The sequence below is a fragment of the Nelusetta ayraudi genome, unplaced genomic scaffold, assembly GCF_046127955.1.
Source record: "Nelusetta ayraudi isolate G7.1 ecotype Tasmania unplaced genomic scaffold, CSIRO-AGI_Nayr_v1 ptg000094l, whole genome shotgun sequence".
Lineage (NCBI taxonomy): Eukaryota > Metazoa > Chordata > Actinopteri > Tetraodontiformes > Monacanthidae > Nelusetta > Nelusetta ayraudi.
This window is the reverse complement of record NW_027466144.1, coordinates 2,907,839-2,930,066: the sequence shown is the minus strand read 5'-3', so window position 1 is coordinate 2,930,066 and position 22,228 is coordinate 2,907,839. Positions and strand designations below refer to the sequence as shown.

Below are 22,228 nucleotides of genomic sequence, written 5' to 3'. Positions count from 1 at the left end.
CGATTGGTGCGATGCCTCGAGTAACAGACTGTACAAGAAAACCATCACTTGATGGCTTGAATTGTAACTCGTGTTGGCTAAGATAACAAAAAAAAACAACCAGGCACTTCCTGCACTCAAACCCTCGCGGTGCTACAAAGTTCAACCGTTTTGGATGGGGGCGGCTGATGTTGCGCCTCACAAATGATGTTTGACGCCACACACACGCAACATTAGTTAGCGTTTTTATGCATTCCTGCAATGTACGCTCATTTCCAGCAGAGGTCAGTATTTACTCATTCTGCACTTGTACATCGACGAGACAAACGTGGTTCCGTTCGACCACAAGATGACGCAGTGGTTCAACGCTTGAGTGGAGAAAATCCCCCCCCCCCCCTTTTTTTTTTTTTTAAACAGACCGAATTTCAACACTGAAGCAGGTTTGAAATTTTGAGCTTTTGATTGACAGTGAAAACTCAGTTGCAAGTGTCAATTCTGCACCCAATGAAAACAGAATGAAAACAGACATCGGGTTCTTGATCATGAAGATCTCTGCAGCCCCGGTGTTGATGCAGCGCCCCGGAGATAATCACACGCGCTCAAGTTGGCAAGTGCCCTCTCTTTCCTCCTCTCTCTCTATCTCTCTCCCCCTCTCTCTCGATGCGCTTTAGAGGGTGGAATATCAAACATGGCCGGTGGCTGGGGGGGGGGGCCTTTGATGAGAGCGCCGGGCTGAATGGAGCTGATGAAAGCCGTGGGAGGAGGATTAATAAATCCACGGGTGGACGCCTTGACCGCAGACTCCACTTTGCAGGTCTCCACCCATCCATCCACCCACCCATCCATTCATCCATCTATCAATCCATCCATCCTTCCACACAGCAAACTGGGGCTGGTCGTCCCCCAGTCTGAGGAGAAGTTGATTAAGAGAGTCTCATAACTCCCTCTATCTACTTTCAAATCTTGTTGGTGATCCCGGGTGGATCGCAAGCGGAGCGGCCTCAGAAATTGAATATTAAAGGGAAAAGTATGATTAATATCCAGGAAATAAGGACATGTTGCTCATATATCGGCTCCCTGCTGCAAGGCAGCTGCAGAGGATCTCGGCGCTAACCTGGGAGAGGTTACAGTGCCCCCTGTGACATCACAAACTGCTAATTTCCTGTGTGTTTTAGCACACGTTTTTTTTTTTTGGTGAAATTGAAGCCATAGAGAGAGGGGGTTCACAGGACACGAGGAAAGATCATTTTTGCTTATTATGGGAACTTGAAAATGAGCCGTGAGAGAGCGAAAAGGTTTGCCACTTGCAGATTGTGCTCGGAGAATATCTGCAAGCGTCACCACGAACTAATGAATAAATTCTGTTGCTTCTTTGCAGAGAAAATCCGCAGAATGTCATTATCTCCATCTTCACTGTGCAGAACTGATTTGCTCCCAGGTTTGTTTGCCAAAAGACACACAGATTGAGTGCCCGTGAAAGTGGAAAGTCATTAATTGGGTAGAGAGAAAAAAAAAAAATCACATTGCTTCGATAAAAATACGTTTGATACGCATCTGTCGGCGCGCGAGGCAGTCCGGCAGACGTTCCCTGACGTGGAGGGAATGCCGAGACACTCGCAGGACTGCCCGACTGTCGGGAAAAGCGAGGTCACTGAAAAAGAACCTGGCGTTTCGCCTGCAAAGGACAAATCGAGGTTCTGACAAACTTTCATTTGCGCGCGACTTCCTGTTTTCGGCTGCCGCTCCGAGAGCTTTTTGTGTCGCAGAGCTGCTGCGATTCCTCTCAGAGAGACACAATCTTTCAGCATTATTTTTAATGGTCTCCCGACAGCCACTTGCAGTTTGGCAGCAACAGGAGAGGAGGCGCAGACTGGCGGTGAAAAATTTTCTGGGGCAAGAGCAGAAAATTAGATTCTCCTCACACTATTTAACAGCCCCGGTATTAGGCTGAGCAGGCCCTAATCAAGTTTCCTTTAGAACTTCATTTAAACGATTCCCTCCCCGGCAAATCATTTTTTTCTTTTGGGGAGGGAGAGGTGGGGGGGGGGGCTGAATACCAACAAGCGATAATGTGTGTTAAAGGTGGCTGCAAAAGCCCATTAAATTGCTCCGTGGAAGTGACATATTGCGGTGGGCCGTTATCGCGCTCTCCCTGCAGAGTGCCCCGACATTCCCGAGTCTTCCCAGGAGTCCAGGCGGCGGCGAGAGGGAAGGCGAGGAGGCGTCCTCCCGTCTGGCGAGATTGTAATTGTTTCTATATTCTCCAAAGACCCCCCCACCCCACCCACCCCTCCCACCACCACTACCACCACCTCCCCTTGAGAGAAATAACCTAGATATGCAAATGCCCATTCCCAATTAATTTAATTCACATAATTATGCGGAGGAGAGAGATTGGACTGGAGAAAAAAACAGGAGCGCTACACCTGCCCGGTTGCCGGGATCTCCTCCCCACTCTGGGCCTCGCTCTGCAGGGTACAGCTAAATTAGCAGCCGGAGTGGCGAGTGCGCCACAGATGAGCGACAATTATCTCTGACAATTTAATGACTGACTTTTTCCAGGCTTTCGGGATCAACAAACGGCGAGTTTGGAAAGAGGAGACGCGTAAAACGAAGCGACCGGGCGTAGAAAGGGCGACCTCGGGACTTCAATTAAAAAGGAGGGCGCGCATTTGCACAGAGTCGTTGGAGGTGCGGCTTCTCTATCATCTCGGCGGCAGCCAGGCTCCTCCCACTCTGACCTCTGGCGTCAACAAGGCCGCTCGCTGTACATTTACCTCCTTTTTACTCCGGATCGTCCTCCATGAACCCTACAGATGGTGGCCCGCCTGGCTCCGACCGGAGCGTTCAGAGTCGCTTAGTTCCTGTTTCTTGCCCGATTGGAAAGCTCACTTTGAACTTCAGCTGATCCTCTTGGCGACAGACAGGAAGCCCCCGCGAGCGCGCGCGTTAACAAGCAGATGGAGCGTTGGCCGTCGTAAAAGGCCGAGCGTGGAATTTATATATATACACATTTCTGTGTTTCATCCAACCCCCTTTAAATCTCGACTGCCAAATGAACAGCTCTGGAAAATTAAAAATTAAAAACACTGACTGAAAATGAACCGACAAGCGTCTTGTTCTTGCGCGGCAGGGGAACTCCGCAGATGTGCTTTCATTTATTCGGGTTTTTGGAATTATAAAGTAAATCATTTATTTGTCATTATAACAGATTTCTTATTATCTTTCACCCTTTGCGCATTTTTCATCACAAAAAACTTGAAAAACAGCAACAGCTCACATAACAAACAAGACGAAGGAGCTAAATTAATTTTTATGGTAAACTCTCTTTCCGTATCTGATGAAAACGGTTCATCTGAGCATTCTTCAACACAGAATTATATGCAGTATCATTGAAATGACATCCACCATTCATTTGTGTCAATCACATTAGTGTGCCAGCAGTGTGAGTGGACAAGCTGTGAAACAATGTCCCGTTGTGCCCTCAACACTCAACAGGAGCAGAGCGAGCGGTGAATAATATCTGGACTCCATCGATTTCCGGGGTGCATAAAAGAAGGGCTTGAAAAGGCAGCAAAGCACGAAGGCTGCAACACTGGAAGGAAACAAACTTCCAGCAGCCCTCAATGCTAAAAACGGTGGCACAGCGACGCCAATTAACTCAGCAAGACAATTAGGATACATGTAAATTCATCAAATTAATTAATCCCATGACACACTTAGAATAATTAGCTGCTACTCCCTGACTCCTATTGCTCCATATTTAAGACAAACCCACTCGGTCCAGATAACAACAGGCACCAAAGAGTGAAATCTGTGGGAATAATTATTACTTTAAGTTGGTGATAATTTCTTTTTCTTCCTTAAAGGAGATGTGACTAATTAGCGGCGGAGCCTTTTTTTTTTGTTCGGCGCCGTCGACAGACGAGTCTTTGAGGACATGGGCAAACCAACAAGGAACATGTTGATGTTAATCAAAAATAAAGACTTTCATTTACAGTCATAATTAAGGGAGTCATAATTACGGGAAACACGGCTCTCATGGCGGTGCATAAATGAAATACTAAAAGATAAAAACATTATTCCGTACGACATGTTTACGGCTTGAGATGTTTTCTTGGCTTGACTTTGCTCAGTATAAGATCATCATTTTACATCTATTGCATTTTCGAGCTCTTATTATTATTGTTGTTATGTTGGTCGATTCAAATCATGTCATTTCTGCAGTTTCAAATTGTTTTGCAACACACACACACACACACACACACACACACACACACACACACACACACACACACACACACACACACACAAAAATCAATTGGTTGCCAGCGGTGGTTGACAAATATGAATATTTGGAGCGTCATAAAGAAAAGCGCCCACAGGGAAAAGAAAACTAATCGAAAACTTGGAATGGCTCTGAAAGCAAAAAGGCAAAAACATAAATGCCTCAAAAGCCATCTTGCAAATGTAACTTGAAATGTTGAATGAAATTGTTACGGACAGAGCGAAAACAACACGAGAGAAGCCGCTGTGAAGCTGAAGATTTGAATGGAGCAACTTATCTCGCGCCAAGGCCTTCCAGTAAGTCTCGGTTAATAAAATCACAGCTGCAAATAATAATCACAAATAATAACCTTGATCATTCCACAGCTTCAGATGCAATGGGATGCAAGACCAGCCGTTTCTTGATGTCCGAACTAAACGAATCATCAGCTTGATAGAACTTTTGTAGTAAAACCAAAGAGAAGACGCCCTACTCTACTTTAATGAGGCCCGCAGAGGACAAATGTGAACACAAATACGTCGAGTTAGATACATACACATTATTCTAATGGTTTACATGAAATATTAAATTGGTACGCTTCCACGGCTTCAATTTTATATTCAGCAAATGTTTACCTAGCCATGCTTGGATCGTATCAAGCGAACGCTTTCAACCCAAACCAATTGTCTTTAAAGAAGACGTTTGGCGGAGGAACGTGTGATCGCGCGGCGCCGGCTTTTTTTTTTTTTTCAATCTTACAGAGTCACATGGTGATAACATGGAAATATTTATCAAAGGGTGCAACACAACGATGTTTGCATCCCTAAAGCCAATTTAGAACGGTTCCCTCGGCTGGAGAGAGCGGAGAGCGCAGGCGAGTCTGCACAACAATGACAATATCCTGCGGGCAAATATGCCGAGCACACGGCTCAGGCTGCGCAGCCGCCGTGGCGCCAGCACGGCCGACTGCCGGAATGATCGCGGCGCCGTGAGAACAGAGCACCAGCTGAGATTACGTGAAAAATGTTTCCGACGCGTCTCCGTGCAAACGGGTACTGACGTTTGTTGGGCGCACGCCGGCGTGATCCGATTTGTCCGACGAGCAGACGGAGGCGTCACTGCAAAGACAATGTGGAAAGACAAAGAAAATGACAGAAAATGATGGTGGCGTCGGGGCGGGGGAAAGATGGGATCCGTTTCAAGTGAGTGACTCAGTGCGTCCAAAAGGTCCCGGGTCTCTGATTGCAGCAAATGACAGATTAAAGGGCCCTTCATGCTGTTGCATAAGTGCTCGTTGCGCACTGGCTGCGAGACGGAGAGGCGTGTGTGTGTGCGGTTGTGCAGTTGTCGCGGCCGTAGGCTCGGTTACAGACAACTCTGTGTTCGGGGGCTTTAAATGTACCTCATCATCCTGCAGAGTAGCTTCCCCAAAGAAACAGCAACGTTAGCCCTCTGTTTGCAGCCTCCTGCCGTCTTTTAGCTTCCCGCTGGAGTTTCGCCGTCGCACGCACACGTTTCGTTTTGTTTTTAGAGTAAGACAGAGACAACGTGGCAGCAAACGAGGTATCTGGAAGGCGTCAACGTTTTTGTGACATCACAAAGGGATGATTGGCAGAGATGACGACGCAATTAGAGAACATTGGCAAAGTGTATTTTTCAAAATACAGGAAATGATGCAACAAGGTCATTAGAACAACTTCCCGGCTGTCGAATAATAAAGTTGCGCCATTGTAATGCCGGGCCACGCTTTTCCATGATTGCATTTTGAAATGTTAATGCGGTTTTAAAGAAATATGAATCCTTGGCCTGTTTTACCTTGGCCGGTCCCTTGGAGCAGCCAATGGATGGCTCCTCTCAGTTTTGCCGCATGACCTTGAGTGCTTTATTAATTTCCTTATTGTTTTTTAGGGCAAAACCTCAGGCTATTCACCTAAAAGACGAGTCAGGGGAACACTCGCGGCATCGGATCTCAAATTAGACAATTTCCAGTTAAAAAGACTTCAGCTATTCATTAACTATTTCAATTAAAAATTCCTCTTGAAGAATAATTAAATTAAAATGATCAAATTAGCTTTACGTTTCACTCGTTTCAATTATTCAATGGAGCGTAATTATTTAAGGCATTTCGCGACAGGGGTTGGGTTAACATGCAATCATGGCAGATCTTTTTTTATATATATATATATATACATATATATATATATATATATATATAAAACCCTTAAATGACATTAATGTCCTCCTCGCTCTGCGAGATTTAAATCAAAAAGAAGGCACTTTGAAGAAGAAGTGAATAATATTGAAGAAGTGAAATATTATTCCCCTGCACTCCTTGCAACGCTTGGCAAAGTGCTCGACTTCAGGTAAAAGCCATACTTACCGAGGTGATAAACCTTTAATGACGGCAATGACAGACGGTTGGGATTTTATCATATTTTGAGCAGGTATTTCAAACTGTTTTTGCAGCCTGGAAAGTTCAAGGGACAACGTTTGCTGTTGCTTTCAAAACTATTTCAACCCTGGAGGGAAAAGAGCGCACATCGACTGGCACAGGTGTGTGTGTGTGTGTGTGTGTGTGTGTGCCGTCCCTGTATGGCCTTTGATTTTTGTCGCTGGGTTTTTCGAGCTTGCGCAGTTATAAACAGCCCAATCATTGACTGTCCTCAGCTGAGACGGACAATGCCGTGCTTTGTTCGCTGTGAAGATCCCGACTGACGTCATCAAAGCAGGACTTTCAGGTAGCCACTCTGGCCAACAATCTCGCCGTTGCACTGCTTGATGCCGGGCCTTATTTTCTAAATCAAAAGCCCGTTTGTTTCCCCCTCACTCGCGCACACCTTGCCACAATGACTCATTGCGCATCGAGATTGCATTACGCTCCGGCGTGTCGTTCCGAGGGCCTCGTCTGGATCGCGGAGAAAATGACTTTTATTCCCCGCCAGCCTTGTTTTCCGTCTCGTCTCTGGAGGTATAAAACGTACACACCCCTGGCATCCACATCGCTGCAGGTAAGTGATGAGGTAAATATTCTCCTGAGTGACAAATGTGCTTTTCAGCGCCGACTGTGCCACGTTTGCAAACATCAAACAGTCTTCCTGTCGGTTATACAAGCTGCGAGTTATGAAACTGTTAAAACATAACAGCGCAATATATCTATCTTTTATTGGCTGAAATACAAACCGAAACAATATGCTGTTTGCAGTGTCTCCTGCGAGGCCTTCCGCTCTCCCACGCCAAAGGATGGGCACCAATCCATCGATACGACCGGCGCGCATTCATGACGTGCACAATGGGGGCCTTGAGAGAAGCCAAGAAGGTCTCAGAATGTTGGCGCTCAGTTACTCACGCGGAATCGAAAAGAAGAAAAAGACAGGCTATGATGTGAACGACAGCCTAGGTCCGTCTGAGGAGAAGCCAGAAGTGCCTCACTTTTCCAACCCAATCACCTCTCAGGGTGACTGACTCTCTTCCCCTCCGTCTAGTCGACATCAAATTCCAAGTGAGTGCATTTCATCCTAAAGAGCAAACTGCCCGTGTGTTTGTGCTAAACGCTGCGGCGACGTATTCACGAGGGAAGTGAGTTTCTATTGTGTTTTTTAGGTGCAAATGTTGGCCGCCGCTTCAGCGTGAGCACTGTCTGCATTTCTAAACCCCAAAGAAATTTGTAATTTGCGCGTGGCAGATCGTTTCTTCGGCGGAGCTTCTTTGAGACCAATCTTCCACCGTCGGGGAGCCTGTTTGTTTCGGTTTTAAACGCTGCCACGTATGTAAAGAGCATGCATTTGCGGGATGCGTGTGTGGGTTGAGGTCCCAGAAACCAAAGGGTTTTATTCTCGCTATTGATCCGACTCATTTCTGTCTGAGCAGGCGAGAGTTCAGCATCCTCGGATCCCAACATTCACACGGAAGAAATGGAAGAAACTCGCTGTCAGGAATACAAGGAAGTCCATCCATCAATCCATCCATTTTTAATACCCACTCCTTCTTGCACTCAGGGTTGCGGGGGTCTGCTGGAGCCTCTCCCAGCTGTCACAGGGCAAAGGCAGGGTGACACCCTGGACACGTCGCCAGTTCATCGCAAGGTCACAACAGGTAGCAAAATAAATAAAATCACACAAAAAACAGCTGGAAGGCACGACAGCAGAGAAAAACGACTCTCTCGATGGCAAAAGAAACATGTTTCTTCTGGTCTCCATCGTGTTTTTTGTCAGTTGCGCCCAGTATTTCTTTTCGCCCGGAGCCATAATAAGAATTGCTTTCCGCGAGGGAAGACTCTGCCGCAGCGACACAGCCCGTTTTCAAAATGACTGTTTTTCTGAACACACAGCGCCGTCGGGGAGCATTGTTCGGAAAACTACCACTCCCCGAGTCTCGCCCTCGATTGTTTCAGACGACCCCGTCTGCTCCCTTCACCCACCACTGGTCCACTGCTTTTGCTTCACCTGGAGATTCTCTCTCTGTCCATTCCAGTCGTGATGCAGGCCCACTTCGCGTTTTCCCCTGCCGGCCGTGAACATCGTCTCAGCGCTGCTGACGGCGTTAAATTCTGCCGGTAATAGGAATAATAATTAATGACTGGCTGTACTATGGAATGAAAGCAGTCAGGCGGGACAAGGTCAGGGCTGTGATTTATGGGACGGAGACAAAGAGGGGTTGAAATATGGTCCTTCTGCCTCTAGTGGTGGTGGGGAGGGAAGCGTACGCTCTCCCTCGGTTTGAGTGAAGAAAGTCTCGGACGCTGCGACGGGAGCGCCGGGCTGGTTTATTCATGTAGTTTATCTTCTATCAAAGTTACGACCTGAAGCAAAGAGATGAATTTCAAACTGGGCCTTAAATTACACAAGGCAAGGCGATCAAGCGCGCCTTTGATTTTTATTTTATCTTTATTTTCAAAGTGGGAACCAAACACTTTGCAGTCTTGCCGCGAAGGAGCTAATGACACTGAGATCAAGCAGCTGCGGCACACACACACACACACACACACACAGCGAAAACACCTGCGATTTCACGCACAGTTTGCCGCGTGAACCTCGAGCGGCCCTGAGCGAAATGCCGCGGCAATCAGTGGAGCTGTCTGCTAATTGCGTGTTTGCACTCCGGCATCACCTGCGGGTGTCGGGAGAAGCAAAGGGGGAGGAGCTCTCGTCCCGAGCAGGGAGACGTGATGTGATAAACAGTGGCTGTGATTTTCATGCTTATTCCTCGTCTCTGACAAATCCCACCCCCGCCCTCTCATGTTTGTACGGTGGCTGACAAGGGCCAAACGCAATAAAAACTGACTAATGTGCTTTAGTTGGTGAAAACAGCTGCAGGTATGGAAACTATGCAAACTCACGAACACAAACACAAGTCTAAACAAGGTACAAAAAGAGGATTGTGGTGCAAACGGAAGAAAAACACGCTGCGAGACATAAAAACATAAACATAATCATCAAATGCACTGCCAACAGAGAAGCGATGCAAAACACACACTTGTGCAAAAACTCATGTCGAGGCTGAAGGTGGAAAACAAGGTTTTTGCACGGCAGGGCACAGCTGCACCGGGGCAGCGTTTCACACACCCGGTGCCGAACAGCGGCTGTAATAATCCTTCGACGGCGCCGGATAAGGTCCCAATGACAACTTTTACACCACGGTTTTATATATAATGGGATGGCGATGACGGCCCAAAGTCCGGCCACGTGTTATTAAAGGGGAGCTGAATGTCAGCGGCCTTGTTTGGCAGCAGCTGGATGGACGGAATCATAGGCCGTGTTTGGCAGAGGTGGGCGACAATAAAGAAGGAAATAAATCAAAGTGGGCGAGGTGGTGGGGGTGGGGAGCGGGGGAGGGGGCAGCTGTACCTCTGGTGCTGCTGCTTGACATTTATTTACCTCAACTTTATGTGGCAAAGCATGACGGTGCTGTGGCTGCGGGTGACAGCGGTGAACACTTCTCACCAGCCTCCCCGACTTCCTCCCACTGTCCAAACGCACACAAGGAAACCCAGGGACCTTGGATCGTCCACACTCTGCAAACGTATGTGTGTGTGTGTGTGTGTGGGTGTGGGTGTGTGTGTGTGTGTGTGTGCGCGTGTGTACTGTCTCTTCGTGTTTGTCCAAACGGTGGACCCGAGCGTTGGCTTCCCCCGTTGACAGCTTCGATCCGACTCCGGCTGACCACAGCACTTGCAAGATAAGCGGAGGGTGTAGCAGACAGACGACGGGTGGACACGTGCGTGTGTGTGTGTGTGTGTGTGTGTGCATGCTGAGCATACGGCTGTTTTTGCTTTTGCAAATATGGGCAGAGAGGGGCTGCTAACATGATTCATTTATCTACTGGAGGCACAGCCAGGAGGCCCGGAGCAGAGTCAGCAGAGCGGCTGCAGACATAATCATTTTCTAGTGACTGTGAGGCAACGATACGACTCCTTTGATGAGGGATTTCCTGTGATCGTAAAGGAGACCCCTGGCCAAAAATAATTTACTTTTATGCACAATCTGACCGGGACTATTTCGTGGAGGAGGGCAGCTGTAAGTTTGCCAGGATGAAGGGAAGCAGCGTGAGAGGTTGATTAGCAGAACTAAAAAATGAACACTCTCCATGACCCCTAGAATTGCGCAAAACTTAAATATCGCAACAAAAGAAAATGGCCATGGAAACACCTAAACTTGGAAAAACCTCTCAAATATCACCAAAAGGTTTTGACGCTCTTTTATGGGGTGATTTTTCAGGCGTATCGATATAGAGGTATTTGACGAAAGTGAAATGGACAGAGGAGGAGACGGAAATTCTATTCTACAAGTAATCAAAGAGAAAAAGAGAACAACCATTCATGACAGCAAAACATCGAAATGCAGATTTATACAAGACATTTTGTACCTCCATCCTCCTCAAAGTGGGGTTTCGCAGGACGAGATATGACGAGAATTACGGCTTATGTGCTTCAAACCATTCAATAGAAACTGCAAATGGCAATTGTACTTGCTAAAATTTTAGAAATATCACTTTTATTTTTGCAAAAAAAAAAAAAAAAAACTACTGAAACGCAGCTACTGTTAAAGTTGTTGGTTTACCACAGCGTACGCTGGGATGGGGTATTACAACTGCAAAAACCAGACACTCAATATTGCACTCGGTGATAAGAAGTTAACGCGTCATCCAAGTGAGATTTGCATTAGGCCATTAAAAAAAAAATCAGCCTGCATGTGATGAGATGAATCTGCAGGTGATGAGGGGGAGGTTGAGAAAGGTGTGTGATGATCCATCATAAAGCCGCAGGACTGCCAAGTGATGGGGCCTAATTACATTCACCGTCGCCAGTCTCTGTGTTGCTGCGCAAAATGCAAAAGCCCCAAAAGAGACCGTCAAACAAGGATGCAACGTTAACACATGCACACACGTGGTTAAAGAAAAACACGCGTGGTGCGTTGCGTGTTTTGGGTGCCCACCACTACCCCCCTGCTCGAGGCCGCTGCGTGGTTCGGTCCAGCCGCTCAGCAGCACCGCCGCCGACGCGCGGCGCGCAGAGCGCCAGAGCGGCTCAATCAGCGGCGGCGAGGAGGAGAAGAAGAAGAGAGAGAAGAAGAAGCGCGTCTGGATGGAGCGACGCTGCGGAGATCTACACCTGCTGCTGCTGCTGCTGCCGCGCCGCTTCATCCTCAAGTGTTGATGCGGTGAGTTTTCCCGGACAACCCGGCTATAAATAGCAGTTGCTGCTACTGTTGTTGTTGTTGTTGTTGTTGTTGCTCTTGTTGCTTCTCGCTGCACATGCAGCTGCTGCTGCTGCTGTTGGTTGTTGTGCTGACGATGCGTAACAAGTGAGTGACTCGATCGAGGTCCTATCGTGCGCCGATCATCAAGCGGCTCCGGAGCCGCCAAAGGAGGACAGTGCGTGAAGTTCGCGTTCGGCGGAACTCATTCAGTAAATCCAAGCCCACATGTGACGCGCGAATGCGGGGAATGAGAGCGCGCTGCGCGCGTGCATGCAGATCTGCAAAGAGAAGCGCAGCGGCGTGGAAAGCGGCTCCTGCTGAATATTAAACAATTGAAGAAGAAAAAGAAAAAAAAGTGCTTCCGGCCCCCCGGGTAGACACCCGCAATCAACTTGGAGCGTGTTGTTAATGGAACAGCGAGAGACGAGCACCGGCAGCTGAGCTTCTCCTCCTCCAGATGATCACACAGCTGTTTTCAAGACCAGGACACACACACACACACACACACACACACACACACACACACTAAATGCATAAAAGAAGCAGGGAAATGCCAGTCACACCTGCAGCACCGCTTTGATCCGAGCTGTGCTGGGCAGAGAAGACGGAATGAAATAAGACAATACGGACGGCACGGTTCACATACATCTATATTTCCCAGCACTGGTTGAGTTCTCACAGCCAAATCAAGGAGGGAATGAAGATGAAAAGGCATGAGAGTCTGTGATTCTGAACTGACTATTGATGTCTATGGCGGTCGAATTTAGTTTTACAGGCATCACAAATCTCTGCCCAGGGATATTTTTTTTTTAAATAACTTGCCTCTTACAATTAAGGGTGAAAAAGAGAAGAAACAGATGACAGGATGTTACAGCAAATTTCACTTCCCCACAGGGGGAGTTGAACTTTTTTTTTTTTGTTGTTCATTCTGACTGGTGAGGACGACCCCCATCCTCAGGTTACGCAGCGCTCTCGTCATCTGCACACTCAAGTCTCTGTTATCCTCGACATTAACGGTTCCTACAGCTGCAGGCTGGTGTCATCACCTGCACGTCTGACGCTTCGTGCGTCGGCGTCGATCGACAGCTGCTGTTTGAGGAAGTGGAAACATTGGATTCTTTTGTTTTGTTCTGCCAGGGTAAAGGTGAGGGATTTTCACGGCTGGCTGGCTTGTTGAACAGAGAAGGTGCCGCCGTGCTTGGTTGGACTCTTTGATTGCATTGTTTGTGACCCCCAGGAGACACTGACCATGTGCCACGTCGGCACTGACACCCAGTACAAGGCCCGGCTCGGCCCGGCCCGGCCTGGTCCATCCCAGTCACCTCTTGCATCTTGATTCCGTCTTCATAATTCAAGAAACGTTTAAATTCGTTTATTTATGAGAACGATGCAGCCCCGCGAGTGGGGAGAATATGATCCTATTGATTAGTCGGCTCAATTTAAATCCAACTCAATTAGCGGCTTTTATCGCAGATGAATTATGCAAATTAGCGGCGCTCATTCAGGACGCGGCGGCATCGGAAGGAACCCAAACAAGACATCAGGGGCAAGACTGCAGCGTCTCCAAAGGGATGAGGCAACGTGACGGATTGTTTTAATGTGTCAGTCGCTGGCTAAAGGTCTTTGGTTCTGTGGGAACTTCAAAAGAGACCGAGCTGAAATGCCTGAACAGGGTTGTTCAAAGTGGGTGTTAAAGTGGATGAATATGGTGATCAGGAATGTCTGAATTTTTTTTTTTTTTTTTTTCAGAACATGAGATCGTCACAACTGGCCCTCAGTGACGCAGCTGAAAGCGCCTGAGTCAGAAATGATGACTGTTTCTCTAACAGCCTTCAGTTGGCATTGATTTGAAAGGGGCCCCGTTATGTAAAACTGACTTTTTTGGAGTATTTCAGCTTATTTGAATATTTCAGCGTGTCTTTTTGCACTACTGGAAAGTCTGGAACAGCCGTCTGGATTCAGCTCGACTTTCTATGTAAGAACTCGACTATCAGAGCAACACCTCTGCAGCTCAAATTGGGGGTTTTCTTGTTTATTGTTCGAGCAAACCACCAAAATTCATCTATTAAATGAAATGAAATGGCCTTATTAGTGGCCACCGCTGGTTTATTAGTTTCACTCGTAAACTCCCCTTATATTCAGCACTTACTGACTCAGCAGGTGGCCTTGAGACTTTGACTTTCATTAACGGTGCCTTTGTCGAGCTGTGACTTCTCTCTGAATGTATTTATGGAGCGCGGCCCGTCAGATCTTCTATTCTGCGAATCCGAACAGAGACAATACGGGACGTCAACCCCCACACGCAAACAAAGAGTCTCAATCTGAGTGAAACAGACGCCGAGCTTCTACAACCGCGGCGCTTGATCGAGGCATTTCTTCTGTGGGAGTCAAAATCCTGATTGATGTTTGCGAAGACGGAGCCAGGAACAGGCCCACCACGGCCTGGCTGGGATGCAAATCAAGAAGAGCACGGCGGCGGCAGCGGGTTGATGAGAGTGAATATTTGCGCTGGTTTCATGAGACCAGATGACAGCTTTGTCAGATGAAGCAAATGAAATTGCGCTCGAGACTCTGAAGTTGTTTTGTTATCATTATTACTATTCTTATTTTTATTATTCTTATTATTAATTTGAAAAAGTCCCTTTAAAGGTCTATTGTGTCAAATTTGGCTTAATTTATGATTTTCATATTGGTAAAAGATGAACATACTGTCCATAAATACATCAATAAAAGTGTACACTTTCAGTACAATAAAAGTCATTTGGTTTTCCTACCCTGGAGCAATCAGGGTCTTGCTCCTAGTTAGCTGTCATCTTGCATCTTGCAGTAGTTTAAGGAAGCCCGTCTGACAGTTTCTAAATACTTCAGGCTTCCTTAGATATCGGGCTTCCTTAAAAACTTTACACACTGGACCTTTAAGCGTCCCTCTGAGTAATACAGTGATGTTGAATCTGTATTGTGCATTTAACTAACGAGCAGCAGTAACTTCCAGACTCCTGGCCAAATCATTGTTATTCTCCTCCTCTGCCCAAAACTCCAGAGTGTGTCAGCCGTCTGCGGACCCCCTGAGTCTGAGTCATCTTGGCGGCCGGGGCTGCCGGGGTTCCCGACCATGACGTACCCCAACGCCAGCGCCGAGCCGCCGCCGGCCAACTTCAGCGGCGCCCCGGACGGCCTGGACTCGCCCTCCGGCCAGAGGCACGTCTCCGTGTTCCGCGTGCTGACGCTCACGCTGCTGGCCATGCTGGTGGTGGCCACCTTTGTGTGGAACCTGCTGGTGCTGCTGACCATCCTGCGCGTGCGGACGTTCCACCGCGTGCCGCACAACCTGGTGGCTTCCATGGCCATCTCCGACGTGATGGTGGCGGCGCTGGTCATGCCGCTCAGCCTGGTGCACGAGCTCAACGGGCGGCGGTGGAAGCTGGGCCGCGTGCTCTGCCAGGTGTGGATCTCCTTCGACGTGCTCTGCTGCACGGCCAGCATCTGGAACGTGACGGCCATCGCCCTGGACCGCTACTGGTCCATCACGCGGCACCTGCAGTACACGCTCAAGACGCGCAAGAAGATCTCCAACGTGATGATCGCCCTCACGTGGCTGCTGTCCTCCATCATCTCCCTGTCGCCGCTCTTCGGCTGGGGCGAGACCTACTCGGAGGGCATGAAGTGCCAGGTGAGCCAGGAGCCCTCCTACACCATCTTCTCCACCTTCGGGGCCTTTTACCTGCCGCTCTGCGTGGTGCTGTTTGTTTACTGGAAGATCTACAAGGCCGCCAAGTTCCGGATCGGCTCCCGCAAGACCAACACGATAACACCCATGGCGGAGGTGATTATATTTCTTCTTCTTTTTCCATTCAAGATCCAAATCCTAAAAATAACCCATCTCTCTTCCAGGCCTTCATTTTTTTATTGATTATTTAATTTATTTATTTTTTTGTCCCCCTTGAATGCAGCCGAGCTAACGAGCCGTAAAATGCTTGCGACAGGTTTGTGGGCAGGATGCTGATGCGGCTGTAATTAACTGTGTGCGCTGACTATTCTAAGAAGCTGCGCTTGCCAGCAGTTAACTTGACAAAGGGGGTTTTCAAGTGGACTCTGAGAAACCGACAGGTATGTAATCGGAAGTCTGAACTCCCCTGCTCGACGAAAGGTTCCACTCGCGTGCTGAAAACCACTTTTACGCGTGAGGAGAACGAAACGAAGCGCGTCACGCTGCAGCGGAGTACACACTCGCTCTCTTTCTCTCTCGCTTGTGATGCTGACAAGGCGGCAACAATCGTTCCTGAACAAAAGCTCGTTTCCGCCTCAACAAACATGCAGGCATGATGGCAAGCTCGATTAGCAGCTCCAAGTGACTGGAGACGTGGCGCGCATGTGTCGGTTTGATCAGCGCGAATCACAATCCCATTATCGCCACGTAACAAGCATAATTCCGCCGTTGTGTGATTATTTTGCGCCGCTGAGATTAAGGACGGAAAAAAAAGGCGGGGGTTGGCAATGCGAAACAAACACACTGCACGATTTTCGGAACATTCAATTTCAAAAAGAGAGAAGGTAGAACGGGCCAAATTCTTTGCACCAAATATGTCTGTTTTTTATACATATTTATATATATATAGATATAAAAATACCAACAAATTTAAAAGGATGAGGACAATGCCAATGGCCTCTTCAGATGAGACAACCCTCCCTCTCAAGGGACAGCCGGCCGCAGTGTGCAGTGCAGATGGCACAATTTGCCAGGGGATGCGGCAGAAGAGACGAGCCAGCGGCACAGCAGGCGGCGTTTAGTGTGCAAAGATGGAAGACGGCCAAGCCGAGAGAGAGACGCAGCGCATAGGTGCAGAGAAGGAGCGGCACGGTGAACCCTCGTAAAGTGAAAGAAAATATATAGAGCGATACAGTACACATATATATTTATCCACAGTATGTTTGTGAAAAGACTTTTGCTCCACCAAAGTGAATAGTCTTGAACTACACTTACACTTTGCACTAGTACAAACTCAGGTCATCAGCAAAGCGATGCAGAGTCCTCAGGGATCCTCAGCCAGACTGGGGGCGAAGCAGCATCCCATGGCGGGCGGAATCGTTGTGCATCATTATGCATGCAACGATAGAAGATCTTTGGTTCCCTTGCATGTTACGCAGCAAATATTGACGTGGCCAGGAGAGCAAAGAGCAGGTTAGAGCGGCGCTGAGAGGACCCTGTCAAAAAGCTGCTAACAAGCTGTCAGGCTGCACCGCCTTCATGTCGTCTCGATGGAGCTACAGGTGTTCCAGCGACGCGCACGTCTCCTTCGGGAGGAGGTCGTCCGAGCACGTCGGCAGTCGGCGAGATTACGAAATTAGCAAACGCACCCGTCCGACTTATCACCCGTGGCAGACGTGGTCTGCTATGGGCGGCGGCAGCGAGCGTGCCTGCATTGCTAAGTAGCATCAGTGATTTACAGAGACGGCTTCATCTGCAGAGATGCAAAACAGATCGCAGATGAAGGCCAGAGGACGCTGGCTGTTTGGGCCGCAGAGGAAGGTGTGTAAAAAAAGGGAAAGTGGTGGTAGCTGCCACATTGTATGGTTTGGTGGATATGTGAGTGTGAAGACAAGTCCGCCCGGGCTGATGGCGTCAGGGTCAACTGGGAAGGCGAGTGAAGCCCCCTGAGCTGGGAGCCGTCAAGGTGTGAGAGCACCTGTCAGGAGAATTGTTTAATTGAGGAGGGTAAGAGCGAGTTCAATAGCTGTCAGGCTGAGAACAGGCGGAGGAAAGTGTGAGGGCGAGAATTACCTGCTGGTGTAGAGCACTGAGCGCGCAGGGGAAAACAAATGGGCAAAAATAAGAAACTTTACTCTAAAGTTTTGACTAACTCACTCTTACCAGTCACCCTAATTCTCCCTACTTCTGACATAAGGTCCTTCTCCACTGCAGAGGAAAACACACCGGGGCCAAGCTGGGGAACCTTAACGCCACATTATCATTCATCGCCAGCACAGGTGCTTCCCGTGGGACGGCGCGTCGGAAAACTGGGGCAAATTGGGCCAATTGAAGTGTAGCGACACAAATGGAAAGGTCCAGCATCCAACTGTTTCGCAGAGGAGGTGCAACTAGAACTTTCAATCAGTGACCAGGGAGTTTTTCAAGTGAGGAAAGTCACTCAGAGGACCTCAGAAGGAGACGCGGCAACATGACAACAATAATGATAGTCATGGGATAAGTCTCAAAGTGCCACTTTGTCCCAAAAGGTTGACAGAAATACTGGAGTTTTGAGTTGGTGCAGAAAGTAGGTCAAGCTGTTTATGACATTAATGAATTGATGGACCATCATCCCAGAATCAGATGATTAAGACGATGTCATCTTCAATCTGATTCGCTCCACACAACATTTCTTTGATTTGTCTTCCCTCCCAGTCGTCGCCGCCCTGTAGCGAGCCGCTGTGCACTCTGCTGTGTAATGAAACTCCTGCAGGATCCAGTCAGCAGTGAAGTGAGACAATATCGCCCACCTTTTTGTTTTGTAGCCTTTTGTAGCTTCTAGCTTTTTTATAACGTTGCTCCTTCCTGCTGCTGGGAAGCACGCCTGCGGTTCCAGGGGAAAACTGCTGCTGCCGCAGCAGCATTCACGCTGTAATCCCTTTAGCAGAAGAGCTGCGATTGCTCACGAGCACTCGCTCCTCACGCTCAGACGTCCGGCCGGTTCTCTACAGCGAAGGAGGCTAAATGATGATGGATGTGACGGAGTACCTGGACCCGTTTAAAACGCTGTCATCCAAATCCTTCCGCATCCGTCTTTGATACTTCGGTAGTCTTGAACATCACTCGGGTTTTATCGAGATTGATCGACGGATCAGTGGAACAAACGACATTGGCATGGTTGTTCACACTCAAAGGCAGAGAACTTTATGCCGGTCGTTAAAACGAAGCCGCGAAGTGCTTCACAGAACAGCGTTTGAAATAAATAAACAAAGAAGTAATTGTTTGTGTGCAACTCTTGGAATCTAGATGGAAAATATCTCCTATCAGATGGCAGTTAAAGTGTCAGTCATGCCAGGATACAAGGATACAGTCACTAGCCATATGTATGGCCGTATGTTTTGAGCTCAGTGAGTTGTTTATTTACAGAAACATTTCAGTGAAGGTTCCTCCGCCTGTTTACAACGCCTGACCCACTCATGTGCCGCGATGCAATTATTCATAGTTTCGCCCGAGGTGATCCGCAGCGACAAAGGAAACGCGTCTCTCTCAAGTGCGAGCACACGGGCGCGAAAGCGAAGGAGCCCTGCACAACACCAACACTGCCACCGCCGCCGCCTCAGCCCCGGGGCAAAGACTCTAAAATAGCTCAACTTTTCAGTGGCCCACTGCTGCATCCTGGCTGTGGCTTTTCCTCTAATCTGATTCCTCCTCCTGCCCCGAATCTGAAGGTGTAGATGGCGTAAAGCTCTAATGCAAATTAGCCGGATGTGCGCGTGTCTGGACCGCTGGAGCTGGAGAGAAGCCACGCAGACTGCACAACACAGAGAGGGTGGAAAACTCAACAAGCGCAGCGTCGTGTCGTGTCGCCCAATTACTAAACATCCACGGGGTAGAAAAAATAAAAACTGTTCATCACTGTCAACCAAAGTCTTCTTTGCGGCCGCTAATCATGTGAGAGTAAGCAAAATATCACCGCGCAGTCAAGGAGGACCAGTTGCGGTGGAAATTAGCCGTCGCCCGCTTCCTCTCAAAGGCAAACTTGTGCATGTCGACTCTCATTACGCAGGCAATCCCTCTTGCAGCCACGGCAATTAAATGTAATGCATTTGATTGGCTCCATTTGCTTTGGACAAACATGCATCGAGAACATGCGGCCAGTGTTGTACACGTGATATTAGCCAGCCAATTTATGTTTTATATTTCCTCTTCATATATCAGAGAGTCGGAGGCAGCTGGCTCTTTGGAAAGCGTGCGCGTCGAGTTGTGATAGGAGCCGTGGCCGCGGGTAATAAACTTGGTGCACGCGCCACATCAGCGCCGCCCACTCATAGATATTAAAACACCAGCGCAGCCGCCGCCCCCGTAATGAAAGAAGGCTTTGAAGCGCAGATATGGGGGAGGAAGCGTAAATGGCTCCACGCTACAGAAGGGAGAAAAAAAAAAAGGCCGTACAAAATATAATTGAGGAAAAACACTCCACGATCGAGTGTATGTTAAAACCTGACGTCTGTTTAATCAAACGGTGACGTATCCCAGTGTTTGGGATTCCAGAAGAAAAATTCCCGGCGCCGGCAAATCCCTTCGAGACGCGGCCTTGAAAGGGGACGGCGGAAACGCTTCCGATTTTGCGGCGACACATCAGACAGTTAACATAGAAAAAATGGGGAAATTAGAAGAGGCGGCGACCTTTTGAAGCTCAGCCGTGGGGGTGGGGGGGCGGGGGGGTTGGGGGGGAGCATGAACTTTGTGGCGCAAAGTGGGGGGTGTTGCCGTAAAGAGGACCGCGGCGGGGGCGCCAGCGAAGTAGCTAATGCAGTGCAGGTGGAATGAGGCGGCTGTGTCGCTGCTAAATTTATTCACGCGGAGTCAGAGTCCACCTTTGCTGTCTCTCACTTCCCATCGCCCCACCTCCGCCATCCACCTCCCCCGCTGCTCTCCTGCCTTGCTCTGCTTTTATTGCCGTACGAGACGGCAAAGTGCACAGAGCCACGAAATGTATTCCAGTGTTCACATTCATCGCGCGGCGGCGTGGCAAGAAAACAAAATGAAACTCTATTTGCGATGCTGGGCGTATCAGAGCGCACACCGAAACTGTGCCGACTCGTTGATAAGTCCCCGAATGCATCAGGTCGATTTCAGAGCACTGAATAAAACCTGGCACTAGTGTCTGCGTTCTTGCAACTTCTCTCCTCACGTTAGCCCTGAAGCTACTTCACGCGCAGGCAGGTCAATAGAGGAAATGGAAAAGTCTATTTTAAGTGGGACGGTTTTTTGGGACGGTTGACTGGAATTATCATTTCAAGTGAGGCCGTTTGAGGCAACTGTGGCCTCTCTTGGCTTCAGAGTCCATTAGAAGCTCATCACAGGGCCGTCAGAGGCAACCCGGGGCCGGTTCCACTTGCTTCAGCGTCTTGTAAGAAACAAGGATGTTTACGTTTAAAACAGGCTTTTGCTTTTAACCCCTGACCGCCGCTGCAAATGGGTTTCTGTCATCCCTGCGGCCGCACTGCACCTTATCGATCCCGCTGCATTGGATTCAGATGTTTTCGTTGCTGATGTTGTTGTTTTTATCTTCAGTCCCATGCTTTACGGTTTGAGTGGGTCTTGCCAAGCAGTGCTGAACGACCCTGATGAATAGAGAAAGCCAAACGCCGAGACTCGGCCTTGAGTTGTGCTCGGCGAGAAGAAATAAAAACAAATAAATGAAACCAGCCAGGCAGACTGGCCCTGATGTATTTCTTTCAAAACAACCGCCTTCTGGGAAATGCATATTGAGACGCGGCTCGTCTTTATGCCGCCGTCTTCCCCTCTGTTCCGTCCGCCTGTTGATCCGTCGGACGATTCATCTTCCGCTGAGCAGCCCCGACACCTCCCACTCCGGCAGACTGCTCACTCAGCTCTAATCGCGCCCCCCGAAAATAATATTGCCTCATTTAATCCTCGCTGTCTGTCCGGCCGCCTAAACGGGTGATTTTCATTTTCTTGCCTTTTCCCCCGTCGTCCGTAAAAACCAGGTGAAGGAGGAGACGCGGCCGCAGATGGTGTTCACCGTGCGCCACGCCACCGTCACCTTCCAGACGGACGGCGACACGTGGCGCGAGCAGAAGGAGAAGAAGGCGGCGCTGATGGTGGGCATCCTGATCGGCGTCTTCGTCCTCTGCTGGATCCCCTTCTTCATCACCGAGCTCATCGTGCCGCTGTGCTCTTGCGACATCCCGCCCATCTGGAAGAGCGTCTTCCTGTGGCTGGGCTACTCCAACTCCTTCTTCAACCCCCTCATATACACGGCCTTCAACAAGAACTACAACAACGCCCTGAGGAACCTCTTCTCCCGCCAGCGCTGAGACGCTCGCGCTCGGCCCCGGACTCACCTCACCAGCACGCGGGGAGGAGGGGAAATAAGAAAAAGCGACTGTCAGTTCACATCTGTCAATCCAGACGTCGCCCCTCAGATGGACGAGCGGCGGGGGAGCTGTCGGCCCAAAAAAAAGTGTGTCGTTTTTATTTATGGTCGTGTTTCCGCCCGGCGCCAAGATGGATTTCTCGTGTAACCTCGTATTTCCAGACGGGCTTGGGGGGAGAAGATATCGGTCGCATTAGAAG

General features: G+C 48.8%; 1 protein-coding gene across 1 annotated transcript; it reads left to right on the top strand.

Annotated features, from left to right (window-relative positions):
• Positions 1–11,772: 11,772 nt before the first annotated feature.
• htr5ab (5-hydroxytryptamine (serotonin) receptor 5A, genome duplicate b) lies at positions 11,773–21,969 on the top strand. The gene is made up of 3 exons (XM_076047647.1): positions 11,773–11,901; positions 14,981–15,763; positions 21,640–21,969. The coding sequence occupies exons 2-3, from the start codon at positions 15,053–15,055 to the stop codon at positions 21,967–21,969; spliced, it is 1,041 nt and encodes a 346-aa protein (XP_075903762.1). The 5' UTR covers positions 11,773–11,901; positions 14,981–15,052.
• The last annotated feature ends 259 nt before the right edge of the window (positions 21,970–22,228 follow it).

Coding starts and splice junctions, on each gene's coding strand:
- htr5ab (XM_076047647.1), top strand. CDS start 15,053: ATGACGTACCCCAACGCCAGCGCCGAGCCGCCGCCGGCCAACTTCAGC. Junction 15,764..21,639: donor CGATAACACCCATGGCGGAG/GTGATTATATTT, acceptor CGTAAAAACCAG/GTGAAGGAGGAGACGCGGCC.